Source organism: Pezoporus flaviventris, unplaced genomic scaffold (assembly GCF_033815535.1).
Source record: "Pezoporus flaviventris isolate CSIRO_AGI_PZ_B2104156 unplaced genomic scaffold, CSIRO_AGI_Pfla_v1 ptg000018l, whole genome shotgun sequence".
NCBI lineage: Eukaryota > Metazoa > Chordata > Aves > Psittaciformes > Psittacidae > Pezoporus > Pezoporus flaviventris.
The window spans coordinates 729,471-746,560 of NW_026892566.1; the positions used below are offsets into that span (position 1 = coordinate 729,471).

At 42.8% G+C, this 17,090-nt stretch overlaps 2 protein-coding genes across 5 annotated transcripts in view; one reads left to right on the forward strand and one right to left on the reverse strand.

The window, feature by feature from the left end:
* Positions 1-8,179, forward strand: part of ABCA1 (ATP binding cassette subfamily A member 1) — a 97,359-nt gene extending 89,180 nt beyond the window's left edge. For all 4 annotated transcript variants that reach the window (XM_061454998.1, XM_061455001.1, XM_061455000.1 and 1 more), the window contains 5 exons: positions 3,009-3,143; positions 3,884-3,987; positions 4,115-4,207; positions 4,379-4,622; positions 4,823-8,179. In XM_061454998.1, the coding sequence (XP_061310982.1) occupies positions 3,009-3,143; positions 3,884-3,987; positions 4,115-4,207; positions 4,379-4,622; positions 4,823-4,963 (717 nt within the window). In that variant the 3' untranslated portion in view covers positions 4,964-8,179. The remainder of the gene's footprint in view (positions 1-3,008; positions 3,144-3,883; positions 3,988-4,114; positions 4,208-4,378; positions 4,623-4,822) is intronic.
* Positions 8,180-10,526: 2,347 nt separating this feature from the next.
* NIPSNAP3A (nipsnap homolog 3A) lies at positions 10,527-16,387 on the reverse strand. The gene is made up of 6 exons (XM_061455002.1): positions 16,239-16,387; positions 14,700-14,907; positions 12,560-12,721; positions 11,351-11,500; positions 10,891-10,977; positions 10,527-10,782 (listed from the first exon to the last, which is right to left on the reverse strand). Exons 1-6 carry the CDS (start codon positions 16,311-16,313, stop codon positions 10,706-10,708), a joined length of 759 nt encoding a protein of 252 aa, XP_061310986.1. The 5' UTR covers positions 16,314-16,387; the 3' UTR covers positions 10,527-10,705.
* Between the last annotated feature and the right edge of the window lie 703 nt (positions 16,388-17,090).

Consider the following 17,090-nt stretch of genomic DNA (forward strand, 5'->3'; position numbering starts at 1 on the left):
TCCTGGGTGCTGCAGAGCAGGAACCACTGTAGGTAGGAAGACAACATCTGTACTCAGTGCTTTGGATAGGGGTCAGATCTGGTGCCTAGGGTTATTCAGCTAGGTTGAATCCCTCTTCGAGAGTAGTGATGATTGGTGAAGACTGAAAGCTCCTTTGAATGTTGCTGGCGAGTTCCTCTGTGTGATGTTCCCATCAGCCCCATGTAAAAAGAGACCCAGTGCTGCATATGATACAAGTAGTAGCTGAATTTCTTCCCCCTAACACTTCAGTCCCCAGGGCAACAATGCCTGGCCATTGGCACTAGTACTAATATTCTTGTATAACAGGCCAGATCCTCCCTGTCTGTCTGAAGGGCTAAGATGCAGCACAGTGGGATTGCTGTGTGCCAGCAGTGAGCATGTCCCTGCTGTAAGTCTACAACACCTGGAAAGCTAGCTGCATAGGGCACTCTGCCATTCTTTTGGATCTACAGGTACATTCTCAGCAGCCAGCCTATAACAGATCATCTCTAGAATGGCTGATTCCCTTAGGGACTGGATGCCTCTTTCTGTCGTGGTCCACTTGGCTGAGCAACACATAACATCTTCCTTGTAGGGAAACCTTTCCTTCACAGCTGCCAAGAGCCACCTCCAAAGGCTGAGGGACTGTTTCTCTTCTGCAATTGTTTTGTCAATTCCCCCTTCCCTAGTAAGTGATCCCAGCTGCTTGGTTTCCTACCTTCTAGTTTGTGACTGTCAGCCCCATTGTCCCAGCATTGGAGCAACCAGGTGACGATGTGCTCCCCTGGAAGACGGCTGAAATCTTTTTGCATATTCTGCAGCTCAGTCAAGGTCCAGGGTCAAGAAGTCACCTCTTCTTCTTCCTCTTTCTCTGATTCCTGTAGAAATAAATCTCGTTCAGATGCTGTCCCATGTAGTATGTGCATTGTGTCTTTATCTTTCCTCACTGCACTAGTAGCTCTTTGTGGCTCTCATTTGCTCTTCCGCTTGCTTACAGGGGTAACCGATATTGGCACAGATTGGTCCTTTGGTTTAGCTGCAGTGTCAGTCACTGGTGTTGGAGAAGCTGCAGTGTCTGTTACTGGGGCTGGAGCTGCTGCAGTGTCTGTCACTGTGATTAGAGTGGCTGCAGTGTCTGTTGTCAGGGTTGGTGTAGCTTTTGTGCTTAGGGGTTGAGCAGCTGTATTGTCTGTTGCTTTGCCATCAGATCCAGAGACATCTTTTTCCAGAGTTGCTCTGTAGGTGTAGGCCAAGCCCCCACACGTTGCTGTGATTTGTCCCTCTCTGGTGTTGCCAGGATGACAGTACACCTCATTTAAGTGTTCTGATAATTTTTCCAGATTTTGCACTTGTTCAGGTGTGAAGTTCCAAAGCACTGGAGGGGCCCATTGGCCCAAGTGCTTGCCCATACAATCCCATACATTCTCACACTCATGACTGTCCAGTCTGGGGGGGGAATCTCTTTGTGGTCCTCCCATATCGTTGTTTAACCCTAGACAAGACCTCAGCCTGACCCTGCTTAACTTTTGAGATGAGACAAAATAGGGTGTTCTCAGGTTGGTATGGCCTTGGGTAAAACACACACCGTATGGGTGTTAACATGCTGATCCCCAGCACAAGCAGCAGGCAGGTTTCAAGGGTATTTAAAGGCCATCCAAAACCTTTAGAATTCTCAAATGATGCTGTAAATAGTCTGGTGGGGGAGCTGGGAAAGTCTCCTTCATAGGTTGATCACTCGGGGAGCGGAAAAAAGGTGTGTAATTGCTAAACACTTCTATTATACACATCTCAAAGTATAGAGGTGATGACCACACTGGAAATGCAAGACAGGTCAGTTTCATGATCAATGAGTCTATTGTATTACTAGTCATTAACATGAAATACAGTGGAACAAGAACCTTAGCCCAGGCTCTCCAGCCGACAAACACTAAAACAGCAAATACCGGGTGTAAGTAAGGTACGACATGCTGGAACTGTGAGATCAAGAGCAACAACTTTGATAGCCAATAAATCAGCATTGTGACAAGTGACTATTAATCCAAAACAACGAATGCTTATTACAAATATGATTAGACACACTCCAGTCAGATCTGTCATTATCTCAACTCATCATGCCTCATGTTGGGCACCACAAAAAACTGTCATGGTTTAAAGCCCAGCTGGCAACTCGGAACCATGCAGCCTCTCACTCACTCCCTCCTTTCTTCCTCCCCCTGCTCCCAGAGGGATGGGGAGGAGAATCGAAAGAATGTAACTCCCATGGGTTGAGATGAGAACAGTCCAGTAACTAAGGTATAACACAAAACCAGTACTGCTGCTACCAATAATAATGATGATAAGAGAAATAACAAGGGAAGAGAATACAACTACTCACCACCCGCCAACTGATACCCAGCCCAACCCAAGCAGCAGTCAGTCCCTTATGGGTAACTCTGACATGCTGTGGCATGGAATACCCCTCTGGCTAGTTTGAGTCAGGTGCCCTGTCTCTGCTCCCTCCTGGCTTCCTGTGTCCCTCCTCACTGGTAGAGAACGAGACTGAAAAGTCCTTGATCAGGGTAAGCACTGCTCAGCAACAACTAAAAACATCGGTGTTATCAGCATTTTTCCCAGGCTGAAAGTCAAAAGCACAGCACTGCACCAGCTACTAAGAAAGAGAAAAATGACTGCTGCTGCTGAACCCAGTGCACTAGCTAAAGCCAGTGCTGCTACGAGCACTACACTGCTGGTTAATGTGGCTGACTGATGTCAAAGGCATGCTCTCTGGCCAATTAATGGCAGCCATTTGATTTTCTGGCCTCCCAGGGGCAGGATGGAGTATATCCTAATCTAGAGGTGAACAGGGTGTTTCAAAACCCATATCCATGGCACACGAGAGCCTCAAATCAGTGGCCCTTATGAAAAAAAAAGATAAATGTTTTTAAAGGTAAAACTCATGAGGAAAATCTCACTGTGTAGATTGACGTTGCTGTGCTTGACTTAAGCGGGTGGTGTGCTCTCTCTTACAGGTTGGCGAGTGGGCAATTCGGAAACTGGGTCTTGTGAAATATGGAGAAAAATATGCTGGGAATTACAGTGGAGGGAACAGGCGCAAGCTCTCCACAGCCATTGCCCTCATTGGAGGGCCACCTGTGGTGTTCCTGGTGAGCCTGCAACATTTGCTCATTAACATTTTCCTTAGAAAACAGAAAAATCAGGTTCAGAGGAAGACCAGATTTTCACAGCCAGCTAATGTTTAAATACATCATTAATCACTTAAACAGGAGCAAAGAGCGCATGGAAATAAAGATTCCTTATTTAAATGTATGTGCAAGCTATAATGTGACTCTGGGCTTCTATTTCTGAAAAATCACTGGGTAAGTGGGGTCTCAAACATGATGCCAAACTGCCAGCATCTTTACCACTTTTAGTACAGCTGTAAAGATTTCTATACCTACAAAAAACAACAGCCTTCCTGGCTGGACTTAGGCAAATATTACTGTGTGGGAAAATCAGTCCTGTGTTTTTAATAATTCAGTGAAGATTGGCAATAAATATTTTGGGATTCTTTAGATTGAAATTAAGGACAAATCTTAGTATTATTAAAATTCATAGTGCAGGAAAAAGTAGTCAGTGCTCTGTTTAGACAAACTAATTGACTTGTTATAAAACAGCATATTTCAACATGTTATACTTGCAGAATAAGCAGTACTCAGTTTTGAAAAAGACATTTGCTAATTTAAAATTTGGAGTGTAAATTATATTCTCATTTCAGAAAATAAGTCAAACCTGCTTATTTTCAATGTTTCCAGTATGCATGAACAGAATGGACAGTTATTTCAGAGATGAGTAATTTGTTGGTAGAATGTAACAGAATAACCTCGGGTTTGTATATATTTTGCAGGATGAGCCAACAACAGGGATGGATCCCAAAGCACGTCGTTTCCTGTGGAACTGTGCTCTGAGTGTAATCAAAGAGGGAAGATCAGTGGTGCTCACATCTCACAGGCAAGTAGCAGCCCAGTTGTATCATACCCTGGCTTTTGCATCTACCAGGGCTGGATGCTGAACTCTGTTTAGCTGCTCTGCCCTTCACTGCTGCTTGCAGTGCTAATGAAGTTACTTCTGCCTACAGCATGGAAGAATGTGAAGCCCTGTGCACTCGAATGGCGATAATGGTCAATGGGCGATTCAGGTGTCTGGGCAGTGTCCAGCATCTAAAGAACAGGTAGCTATTTTCATTTTACACCACGGAGTTATCTGCGTTTTCAGAGAGATACAGTCAGACTTCATTCCTCTGTCTTAATTGCTATTCTGGCTGTAGGAGATGCTGCTGGATTTTAAACTGAACTTCTGTTTCAAAGACACTTAACTCCTGTGCTGTTGCTCTTGTTTACAGGTTTGGAGATGGTTACACAATAGTGGTGAGAATTGCAGGGGCAAACCCAGACCTGAAGCCTGTTGAGGAGTTCTTTGGGCATGCCTTCCCTGGAAGTGTCCTGAAGGAAAAGCATCGGAACATGCTGCAGTACCAGCTTCCCTCTTCACCATCTTCCCTGGCCAGAATATTCAGTATTCTCTCCCAGAACAAGAAGAGATTCCACATCGAAGACTACTCCGTTTCTCAGACCACACTTGATCAAGTAAGTTTTTTTTGGTAGCCTGCCTGCCAAAAGCTTCTTGCAGAGGTAAGAATAAATCCACCAATTTACTGGACCTATCTTTTAAGGGCATTTTAGAGGAGTACTGAATCCTGGGACTAGTTCAGGAAGCCCAGTGTGTAAAATGCCCCAAATTAACGAAAATTCAGGGTGATGTGTGACATGGCCTTTTTTTCTTGCAGGTATTTGTAAATTTTGCTAAGGACCAAAGTGATGACGACCACACTAAGGATCTGTCACTGCACAAAAACCAGACTGTGGTAGACATTGCAATCCTTAATTCCTTCCTGCAAGATGAGAAGGTAAAAGAAAGTTGTGTGTGAACCACTTCCAGCAAAGAAATGATGAGCAGAATGCAAACTTCTCTGGGATAGGATACTCCCAAAGAAGCTAGAAGAAGAGAAACTGGACACTCTACTGATAACCATTCAATGCAATGCAATTCAATGCAACAGAAACAAATTCCTTTGCGGGCCGTGCCTCATGGAGTCGTCTTGTACTGTGCTGAAGTGAAAGACTTGAACTTAGCTCATTACAGTATAACTCTGAAGCTGTGGTAAAGCACCCACCAGATGCTGTGGGATTTCAGCTATACTGTGTCTTGTCCTGTACAGTATGCTTTCACTAGCACTGCAGAAATAGTTCACTATGGAATTGTGGCCAGTGGTTATTTATAGGTATTTTAGACATGCATGTTTTAGTCGTTAAAACATTCGTGTTGTGAGTGGGAATTTTGTGGTGTTACATCCATTGCTGGCAATGAATGCACCAAAACAGTCAGTGGCAAGAAAAGTCACCACCAGTGTTGTAGCCTTAGATTGTGAAAACTTACCTGACCGTCTGCTTTTCCTAGACTGGTGCAGGTGAGTTGCTGACAAATCTGGGGCCACAAAGCAGTACTGTGCAGATGGGATAGCAAGAGACAGGCCTTCGTATCTGTACATCTCCATCAGTAAGTGGTGATACACAGAACCGTGAACCCTGCAAATGCACAGGATTGACCCACCAGCATCATAACCAATAACCTACTCTGGCTAGGGTTTTGTGTAGTTCAGTACTCTCCTGCTCTTTGAGGTACTACAGCAGCTGCCTGAACACCTAGTAGGAGGAAGTGGGTGAGAAGCAGACCTAGTGTTTGGACCACAGCAGCAAACTCAGTAGTTGTACAAGCTGCTAATGCCAAGAGCAAATTCTAAATCATGAGATGTCACTCAGATACATAATATCTGCTCTTTAACCCCTGCTTTGCACCAGAAAGGTACCCATAATCTGAAATAACTGCTTAGCACAAGCATGTTGCCATTTCTGGCTTTGACAGGTAAAACTAGAAATGAGATGTAGATTTTTTTTTTTAACAGTATTATTTATGACTTTAAGTAGGTAGGTAGCTTAATTTGGGATTGAAAGTGCTTTCAATTGATCTTTGTAGCCACAGTATTTCTTTACGTTGTGCCTGCAATGCTATGCTCTCGTTGTGTCGATTCAGTGATAGCTATGTTCATGATCTGACCAAGTTCCAGACTCTAGCAATCAGCTGCTATCTGCAAATACTGCAAATTGTTCATGTCAAATGTTTTTGTTTGGAAACTGGTATAACATTAGATTAATGTGTAAGAAGTTTCTGCTTCTGTTGTGCAGTGTAGTTTCAGTCATTTGGTGATCCCTAACTGGAGAACACACCCCTATTACACATGTGACAAACTGCTTCAGTAAAAATCCCCTTGAAGGACAAGATTCTTCAAAGTAGTAGTGCTATAGTTACATCAGTCAATAATTTCTGAAGTTTTATGAAGCCAGAATAATGTTAGAGGGCATATTTTGTAGTAAGACCAACGAATTCTCACTGACATTGTACAACAGTCATGGGAGAGTATGCTTTCATTAATACGCTTACAGGCCCCTCTACCTTGCTTTTACATTCAGAAATAGGTTTGGTAATGTGGTTTGAACCCAAGTGCAGTTCCTGGGCTATTCAAGTATGTCATGCCCCTTCCCTAAATACCCATATAGGTTCGGCACTAGTTCTTGATGCCACTCCACCATGAATCAGTCATGGACCGTTTTCTTCTGTGAATGTCCATAGCAGCCCAATAGACAGTCAGGAGGCTGTTGTGAGCCGGACAGAGCTTTGGGTGACATGGTCTAGTGTGAGGTGTCCCTGCCCATGGTAGGGGAGTTGGAATGAGATGGTCCTTAGATCCTTTCCAACTCAAACCATTCTATGATTCTATATTTCCAAGTATACTTGGTAACACTGGCCAAATCAGAAATCTTGAAACACAGTTAAATATATATGAAGTTCCCAATCCCTGCTGTGTCCTGCCTTGGGATAAAGTAAGAGCTTTCTATACACTCTGCTGAAGTGCCTTTTTCATAGTTTTTTTTTTTTTTAACTGTATTTAGTACCTTGCTAAGGGGATTGAGAAAGGAGTATAATGGGGATTGGTATACCTCACTTAAAACATGATTTGTTATTATGTTTATGGCATTGTCACCCTACGGGGATGAGTAGCAGGGTGATGAATACACCAGACTTCCAGGTGCAGAAAAATTAATAAACAGCTGAGCTACAGCCATGACTTCTCTATAAGAGGCTGCAGCTATGTTACGGTATCATTGAAACAACTAGCATGTATTAAAGGCTTACCACTGCTAAAAATCACTGTTACAAATCAGCATTAAGTCACCAAAGTGAAGGGCTTAAGTTTTGCATGGCACCAAACTAGTGCATATAGAACTAGAACGAGTTCTAGGAGGATTCAGATTTGGTCCTGAAAGGGCTGTGGTCTGCTCTTTGAAACTGCTCATTTAAATGATTAATTTAGCAGGAGACAACAGTTACATCATAATCCTCTTTCCTTATCCCACCCACAAAATTCTTGATTCCTATTGCCCTGTGACTGTCATGCTCATACAGAGTCTGCTATCTGTGACAAAATATTACAGTAAATACAGATCTTCACAGCTCTGACCTGACTCATTTGTACTGAACAGCCAGCATAATTCAACTCTCACATGAAGATTTGTCATGGAATAAGTTCAGACAGCCACTAATTTACTCATGTGTTGGGGGAAAAAATCACTCTAGAGTCACATACAGTATATGAACCACTCTTGATAATGAAACTGCGCTGAGGTGTTAACTTATTCTAAATCATATTACTATTGACATGTTGTATCCCTTTTTGTAGTACATTTGTATTTCAGTAAGGAGCTGATGTATTTTCCCCATGGTTAAACTACCACTTTATGCTTATCCTGAATTATAGTTGGTCCTTCGTTCCAAGCACTTTATGCTATCTGTAATGGGATCTATTTTTTGCACTGGAATATCTGTTGACTTTGCAAAAATCTAGAGTGATTTCACAACTGAAATTCCTAATTTAAATCCTTAAATGGTCATTTTCAAGAAAAGAAAAAAAAAAGTATATATATTTGTATTTGCTAATACCTGTTATGTGAAGTATCAAAAGGCACTCTAATTGCCTTGTATTAAGTGAAAAATAAAGCTGTTGTGGCACCACTGGTTTTCAAAATGTCATTTTTGCATATGTTCTTTTAAGGAGTGCTGTTAGAATTTCTTGGTTTGCCCATTCTGTTTTGTTTGAATGTTGATGTATAATGTACAAGCAAGTTCCAGTATCTCTACAAATTGGCACAGTGCACATAATATTTTCAGTCAAGTGAGCTGGCACAAGATTTGAAACGGAGGTGCTACTTGGAGTTTCTAAAGGTAGTAAATAAAAAGGTCTCCAGCAAGACCTGAAACAGTGAATCGTACAACTGTCAAATCCAGCTGCAGAGCACAATAAACTTACCTGGATGTTTAAATCTCAAGCCAGCTACCTGCCTCTTGAGTATTTCCATTACAGAGATGTGGAAAGTTGCAACTATTGATAACTGCTCCCCTCTTTGCTAAAACAGCCTATGCCTGTTTGTACTGACAAAGCAAAATGCTATGCTTCAGTATAAAGATTCTGAAATACGCTAAACTTAACGAACCCTTAGCTAGTATCAAATTAAAGGAAAACTATTCCAGTTAATATTAGTTTGATTTAGAACAGCAGTTTACAAATGAAAGCAGAATAATGGTCCAATTGCCCAAAAGAAAACCGATGTTAAAATTTTGCCAACTACTGCCTGTAATCCCACCACCAACCAGTTAAGTTCCAGGATCCAGCCAGTTCTTGAAGTTGCACTCATCAGGAAAATTCACACTAAATAAGCTAATGAAAATGTCCTGGGTTTTGTGTTCTAACCTAGTGTCCAGCTGGTATTTTGGGTAATGTGCTTGATTTATCAACCACTTCTCAGAAAACCACGAACTTTGGAATAAAGCACACCTCTAAAATCCTGAGGATGCTTTACTCTTAATGCTGGTGAAAACGAAAATAGTTTCACTTAAAAAATTACACTGTTTTTAGTACAGCTCTTTTTTATTCTAATAAAAAATAGAACTTAACTTTTTTTGGGGAAAAAAAGAAAAGTTCTATTAATTCCCTGTCCCATTTTTCAGCCCATGTTTTTGTTATTTTAAAAACCACCAAAAAGTCCTGAGTTAACTGCCATAAAATAATATTCTGAATTAGCTTGGTAGTGATGGTTTATCAACCATTTATACCTTAAAAAGTTGATTTGTAAAATATAAGAGGGTGGTCTCGGAAGTAGTGCTTGTTCAACCCTGAGAATGTTAAAGATGGCTTTGTTGGAGAGAGAGGAGTTATGAACATGCGTATGGGTGCTGGGACCTGTTACATTCCCTTACTAGAGCAGCTGCACCCTATCTACCTGCTCTTGGACCTAATTGCCTACAACAGGGTCTTTTTAAGTGCTTTCTGTGAGATCCTAATGCACTTCACAGAAGCAATAATCATCACCAGGCAGATTGCACAAAGATATTTCAGCAGAAATGTTAAATCAATTGCTCATTGAAGGTCAGTGATTAACGTGTGGGAAAGCTTCCTTTGTGCTCTGCCACTTCCTGACCTTTAAATGCTGAAAGGTTTACTCCACTCCATGTATACAATATATAAGCATGACTCCTCAGCCCATGTACCTTCTGCTGTGCTGCTGTTCACTTCAGCTTAGTGGCTCTAAAGCAACTGCCAAGACCGCTGTTGTCCACAATCCAAGACCTGCAAAATGCTGTAATTGGAGAATGGGGTTTATCATTTCACAGTTTAAAAGGAGTTAAGAGCTTGAGCTGTAAGCAATAGAATTCATGCTCTATACACATTTATTTAGCTTTTAACAGTCTGGCAAAAAGTATTTAGAAGACTGTCAGCTGAGTTTAACTACACAGTTGAACAAGAAGGCCTATTCAACAGCCTAGAGAAATATTAAGACACCTAAGGAAAAGCATTATGTGTGTAATCTACAGTTTTGAGGAAGCGCCTGCTGATCAAGGAAGGAAAGAGCTGGACTGAACTATAATAAGATAGTGAATAAATGCTTGTCTTGCAGCAGAGTTCATTGGGACACACTACCTGACCAGCTCCACTGCAGCACCTCCCTAGGAGCAATTCCAGCCGCATTGATGTTTTTCATGATTCGGAATTAATACAAAGCATCCCAGTGAGGAGCCTGATTAAAACATAATTGGTTAACAGATATGTGGGGGCATTCCTTCTTAACTCAGGATGCAATATCCAAGATGTCGTAATTACAGGAGTCACCAAAGCACATTATGAAAATGATACTGTCTCTGAGCTGTGATGGAAAAGAGCACTTAACTTGCAAGGTCTGGTAAGTGATCTACCTATGCAGAAAAGTATTAAAAACTAAGGAATTAAAATAAAAGATGGGTGAAGTGTGGTTCATGTCATAAGTGAGAGGGCTCAAGTTCTGTTTCCTGGGGAGGCAGGAGTATCACCATAAACTCAGCAATTGCTATCAGGGTGCAAAATTTTACTGATTTACACTGCTAGTGATCAATGTTTTGCATGTATTTACTGTAAACTGAAGAACAGCTGAGGTCACGAGGGTTTGACAATCCATCTTATAGCACTTCCTGACAGCACTTCCATCTTGTCCTTTCTGCCATCAGTTGCATCCTTAGAAGAAGGTTACTTCAGTGACGAGCATGGCAGAGGCATCAGGAGCATATTTTGCTGGGACTCCAAGAATCTGACACTGTCGCGCACTGAAATTAAACGTGTTTAATTAAGACAGGCATCCAATGAGAAATAATACTTTACTCAGCATGCATGCAGGTAGCACTAGTGAATTCTCTGGATCATTCATCCCTTACCAGCTGCTACCACTCTGGCATCTTCATGAGCTCTGTGCCTTCCTGCTGCCCGGTGATCTGGACTCTCATTCCACCAGATGACGTGGACTGAGAAAAGTACAAACACAGTCAGCTGAATGCTGTTGTGCTGCAACACAAAAGGTACTAAGCGTCTGCCTTCACCAGTTAAGTGCCTTGCAGTTAGCAGAAACAATTCTCCAGTCAGTCAAGTGATGGGATGAGCCTTTGCTGAGTCTTTAAAAGGTTTGGCTCTTTAACACCAGATCTGAGAGTCTTCTAAAATAGCAGCACCTGGTTTATAACCCAATACACAAAGACGGGTTCAAGGACTGTTTACAGGACTCTGGTGACCCACACCAACATTTTTATCAAGCCAGCCAATCCTCATCCAGGACAAGCCCTTGCCCCTCTCCCTCCACTCCTTCCCATGCCAAAGTCTCTACCAGAAATCGAGTAGTACCTGTGTTAAGAAATCCGTACTCTGTGTGGAAAACACCAATCAGTTTGGTGTAACCCGTATTGATGTGAGCATTGATTGCAGCTTGAAAAGCTGCACCCCACAATGCTGGCCCACCAGGCTTCATCTGGAAAGTAACCCATTCGTATACCCCTGGGAAAAAAGGCAAAGATGACCTCAAGGAAGGAAATATGTAATATGCTGTTTCTTATAACATAGTTCCTGTGAAACCAGTACTGCAATTCCCTGCCATTTGGGGTCAGCAGGACATGAAATTGCCCCTTCATCCCAGCACGCACAATATCTCACAGCTTTCAGGGGCTCACAAGAACAGAGGCTTGCTGACTGAAGCTAGTTCAAGTGTAAATATAAGTATTGGGATGCTGAGGAACAGAAAGCTTCACACTGAGCCCAACTTAGCAGTATCCAGTGTTGCCTGGGAAGACACAGGCTACTTTGCAGTATCACAAGTACTTATACATGTTTCTGGGATTTGGATGGCTGATTGAATAATGTGAGTTGGCCTTTTTTAAGGCTGGTGATGTTTTCTGCTATTGAAGTGGCTTATGATAAACCCCTTTGATGGCAAATGTCCATATATTGGGGAACAGTCAGTACTATTAATACCACATTTAACACAGGAAGAATTAGTATACATACGGACAGGATATCTACACCTGATCTATGATCATTACAAAGTTACAAAGTATGCTTGACTTCCATGTATCTTTTAAAAATACGGATTTTTTTTTTTTTTCTCTTGAAATTATTATGGCAAAAGCAGCAGTAACATCAAAGCAAACTGATAAATTCAAAAACCTCTGTGAAAGAGAACAATCCTCATCTTTTCTTTAGCGTCTCCAGGAAATGCCCCCTCACTGATGGATGGACAAAGGAAGTCCCAGAATGACTCCTCTGACCACTACGACAGCATTGCCATTATTCCTGCTCACTGAGGCAAGCCACGCACCTCTTTACAACCTTCATGATCAGGGTTCTAGTCAGTAATTGATGGAAGTCAGGATAAAATCCTTCTCGAAACCTTTGTCCCTCATCTGTGTTACATCACCTTTTTCACGTGGGTGTGAAACGTGTGCACTTGTTACACACGGGCTTCTAAAACCACGTAATATCGGGTTTAAACTTTAAGCCATTTTTTGTTAGTCCGTCAGTGTCAGTAACTTTACTCAGCAAGAGAGAAGATAAGCTCACCCCCTTCTTTTGGAGGCTTCCCAAGCTGACACCAGGGTACCAGATAAGCAACCTCATTGTACTGCTTTTCTATCAAGGGGAGAGCTGGAGAGATGAATTTTCCCTGCCAGTCTTTGTCATTGGCTAGTGCATGCCGAACTACTGCTCTGTGGGCAAAGTTATCTGTAAGAAAGGAAACAAAAACCCAAGACAAAAAACAATGAAAAGTGCACTTAATGTTACATCAGGGTCAATCAAAATGTATAATTAAAAGGAGGCAAGCTCCACTTTCATAAATTTGAAACTGATGTTTTTAAACAGCCTATTAGCTGGAAGCAGATGTGGTAATCTTCCTTTAAATTCTGCAGAAATCACTGCTTTAGCTGTCATATTTAAATGGTTTCAAGCCAAAACAAACTTTCAAAAAAAGTTTATAAAATGTTAAAATGCATTAAGCAATGTTACTGCTAAGAAAGATACACAATCTGCAGGGATTACTGGATGTGGTAACAGTTACCAAGGGTAAAGAGATTTGGCGAAAGCACAGCAAATGGGCAAGTGAAGTGAAAAAGGAGATTCAGAAGGAATATTAGTCAACCAAGAGAAAATAAAGAAAAATATGAGTTTTGGCTTATATGAATCAGATAAAAATTACAAGCGTAGATGTAATTTTTATTTGTTCAGCTACATTAAAAGTTATTAAGTGCCTCAAATCTAAATATTTTCCTCTTTTTTTTTTTATTTCTTAATTAAAAACAAATCCATTGAGTTTAGAGGTCTGAATTTCAGTTGGTTAGGGTGCAGTGGCATTTTAAGCAGGGTGTTTATGCAGACAGCTTTCAATACTACAAGAGAAAAATCCAGCATCTGAGAAAACAGGAAGAGCCTGAAGAAATACCAGTATCTTGGGACTAAGAGAAAAATATACCAATTACTTTTAACTACTAAACACATACAAGCAGAGGTTTGGAATGAATGCTGTCATTTACACATGTAAACACCATTAGGAAACAAATAAAAAATACAGATTTTTTTCCTTATTTTTTTAATTTTAAAATTTTCTCACAGATTGTTAAAAAAATGTGGTTTCTTTAGAGAAATAAGTAATAGCCAAGGCTGAAAAGTTCTGAGAAGCAGGACAATTTCTTACTCATAGATACATGAAAACTTGTAACATTTCCACTGACAGACAGCTGGTCCTCTCATCCCCTGAGGACAAAAGGGGTGACCCTTTATTCTACACAGGTACTGTGAACATGGTGGATTTCAATGAATAGACTGAGGACCCCAGAAACAAAATTATCTGCATACATAGACCCAGATACAGATAAGCATACAGATTTACCCTAGACCAGCAGACGTACAAAGAAATGATACCTGTGTGCCCTCTCATCTATCCGTAACCCAAGTAGCGAGTTCCCTTGGGCTCCACAAAGAGCACAGCCAGCACGCCCAGTTTGTGCCACACTGGTGAGGCTTGTCTTGCCTCACCAGCAACTTCCGGGTCACCAACAAATCCAACAACATACAAAGTTTATTATACTGCAAGAAGCCAATTGCTACCAAGGCTGATGCAGTAACAAAACACTTTGTGGGCTTGGGAAATCAGAGCTGGTGGATGGCTTCCAACTCACCACAGTGCAGCTGCAGGAGGAGTTTAAGCATGCAGACTGCGTGCTCATTACTGTGGGGAGTGACTGTTACACTGAACTAAAATTTGACAACAATTATACACGCATTCAAACTTACACAGGCTGCATATAGATTGTCTGCATTTACGCGTATAAACTTATTAAGGATAAAAAGGACTTTTTTTACGTTCATTTTGAAAGCCTTTAAACATCTGCTGTTCCGGAACTGGCCCTAAATTAGAAAATTTCACCAAGAAGCACTCTGCTGCAGTTCCTCCATTGTACCTGCTTCAAGCAGAGACTGCTGTTTAGGAACAGTTGTAACTCTCTCATCCCAACATGTCAAAATTGTCCTTATAGGCTCCGCAGTGTTATTTTTAGTAATCGGTACAGGAACAAATATTCTTGTGGGACACTTTCTGACAGTAAAGGCAACAAATACAAGTTGCATAAGCATTCTCCTCACCTTCTTGCCTAGGAGACAGGGAGTACAGAGAGAGCAGAACAGTGCAAAGGGATGCTGAGCATACCGTACTTCCAAACGTGGACCACCTTATTCATGGCTCCCAGCTCTGCAGACCAGATTCCCACCATCTCCGAGTGAGCTGCGCGGAGGTGAAAGTACTTGTTGGCCATCTCCACAAACTCCTTCATCTTTGATGGCTTAATATCATACGTGCGAATTTCATAGAAAACACTATTATCTTGTCTGGGCCCCGTAGCAAGGAACATGAGTACCTGGGATACAACATTGGGAAAAATCACAAACTGGGGGCTGGGAGCAGCAGGTACTTTGTGATCTCCACTACAAAAGTATATCTTGTGACTTTTTTTCTTTGGCAGTAGCTCTTGTGGGCATTACTTGCTGCAGCTCATTTCAGCAGTGTGACAGATCATGACATGGCTTTTATTCGCCACGCTCAATTGTTTAATTATTAGCTCATAATAAACCAAGAGTTGCCTTCTCTCATACCCCTTCCTCATGAAGCCAGCAGCAGGATACAGAAGTCAAACCAATAAAGTCAGCTGAACACATTATTCAAAGGTGAGGGTGCCGATGTCATCAAAATAGAGGCGACATCAACAGCTGCCTACATTGCCCTTACCCAACCAACTCACACTACTGCAATCTGTTTTCCAGTTGCAGTCTTGCATCAATATTAGCAAATTACAAATTGTTGGAAAAAGAAAGAACAAGATACCAAAGCTTGGGAAAGGACTCATTTCTTCCAGCATGAGGTTTCTAAAGTCTGGCTAGTTAAGAACAGTATTTCTATTCATATAACATAAACCCTTTCAGAAGCCCCAGAATATGCTTACTTTCGCAACTGCTTTAATAACCTGGGACATGATACTCGCCTCTCAAATAGATCTAGAAAAACTAAAGCCAAACCAAATCTTTTGCATTAGTCTGTATTTGCATAGAGGTGGCTTTTTGCACAGAGGATGGATTCTGGATATATCTAATTTCATGAGCATCAGCAGGCATGTGCACTGTACAGCTCAGGTGACAAAATACAGCCAGCCAAGACCAAAAGTCTTGTTTCCTAATTACCCTTTCAAGTATTGCACATCTAGCTTTGGTTGCCATCTGTTGCAGCCACTTTTGGTATTTATGATTTCTACCTCCCCACAGCATCCTGAATTAACAGTAATCCTGCACCAGCGGCCCGTCCTGTGCCGAATTTCTGCAGGAACAGAAATTTTGCCGCACAGCGGCGTATGTTTCTTTCCGCTCAAAAGAACACTGGACCGGTGCTGGAGCAGTTGTCCCATCCGAAGAACAGCACACGATTCTGGCCAAGACCCAGGGCCGACACTCAGCCTGAGGAATGCCCCTGCTTCCAAAGAGACACCTTGAAGAGGGCGTCGCGACAACAGCCCCTGCACATCCGGACACGGGCAGAAAAGACACAGGCGGGACCGCCGGCACCCAGACCCCGCCCCTGCCGCGCCAAGCCCGCCTTCTCCGGGCACAGGGCTGGCACCACGGCCCGTTCCCTGCCGCAGCTACCTCGCTCGGCTCGGCTCGGCTCGGCTCGGCTCTCCCCGCAGCGCCCCGGCCTTACCTGCGGGCGGGCCCAGGCCCGGGCCAGGCGGGCGGCGGCGGCGAGGGGCCGACGGAGCGTCCCCAGGGGCAGCATGGCGAGCAGCAGGCCTGGCTGGAAGCAAGCGCCTCCGTCCGCAGTCGGCTAGGTGGGAGGGCAGACGGGCGGGAGGCCGTTGGGCAGGCGGGGCGAGGAGGCGGGACCTCCCTGGGCGGCCGCTGGGGCGATCTCTGCAGCCCTCCCCGCTGCGTGAGTCCGCAGCCCAGGATAATTGCTGGCGTATATTCCGCTGTAGTAGGGTGGGTGGGTGGGTGGATGGATGGGTGGGTGGGTGGATGGATGGATGGATGGATGGATGGATGGATGGATGGATGGATGGATGGATGGATGGATGGATGGATGGATGGATGGATGGATGGATGGATGGATGGATGGATGGATGGGTGAATGGATGGATGGATGGATGGATGGATGGATGGATGGATGGATGGATGGACGGACAGCTAAAAAGTAATGCCCATTCATGTTCCTGGGCTTCCATGCCTAAAATATGGTATCTCTGCCCAAGTGGCTCAATACAATTAATCATAGAATAACCATAGAATCAGTTAGCTTGGAAAAGACCTTTAAGATCATCATGTCCAACTTTTTTACCCCAGGACTGCCAAGGCCACCACTAAACCATGTCACTGAGGTTTTTGAACACATCCAGGGATGGTGATTCCACCACTGCCCTGGGCAGCCTGTTCCAATGCCTGAGCACCCTCTCTGTGAAGAAATTGTTCCTAATATCCAGCAAAAGCCTCATTTGGTGCAGTTGAGGCTGTTACTTCATGTTATTATATGGAAAAAGAGACCAGCCACCTCCTTGCT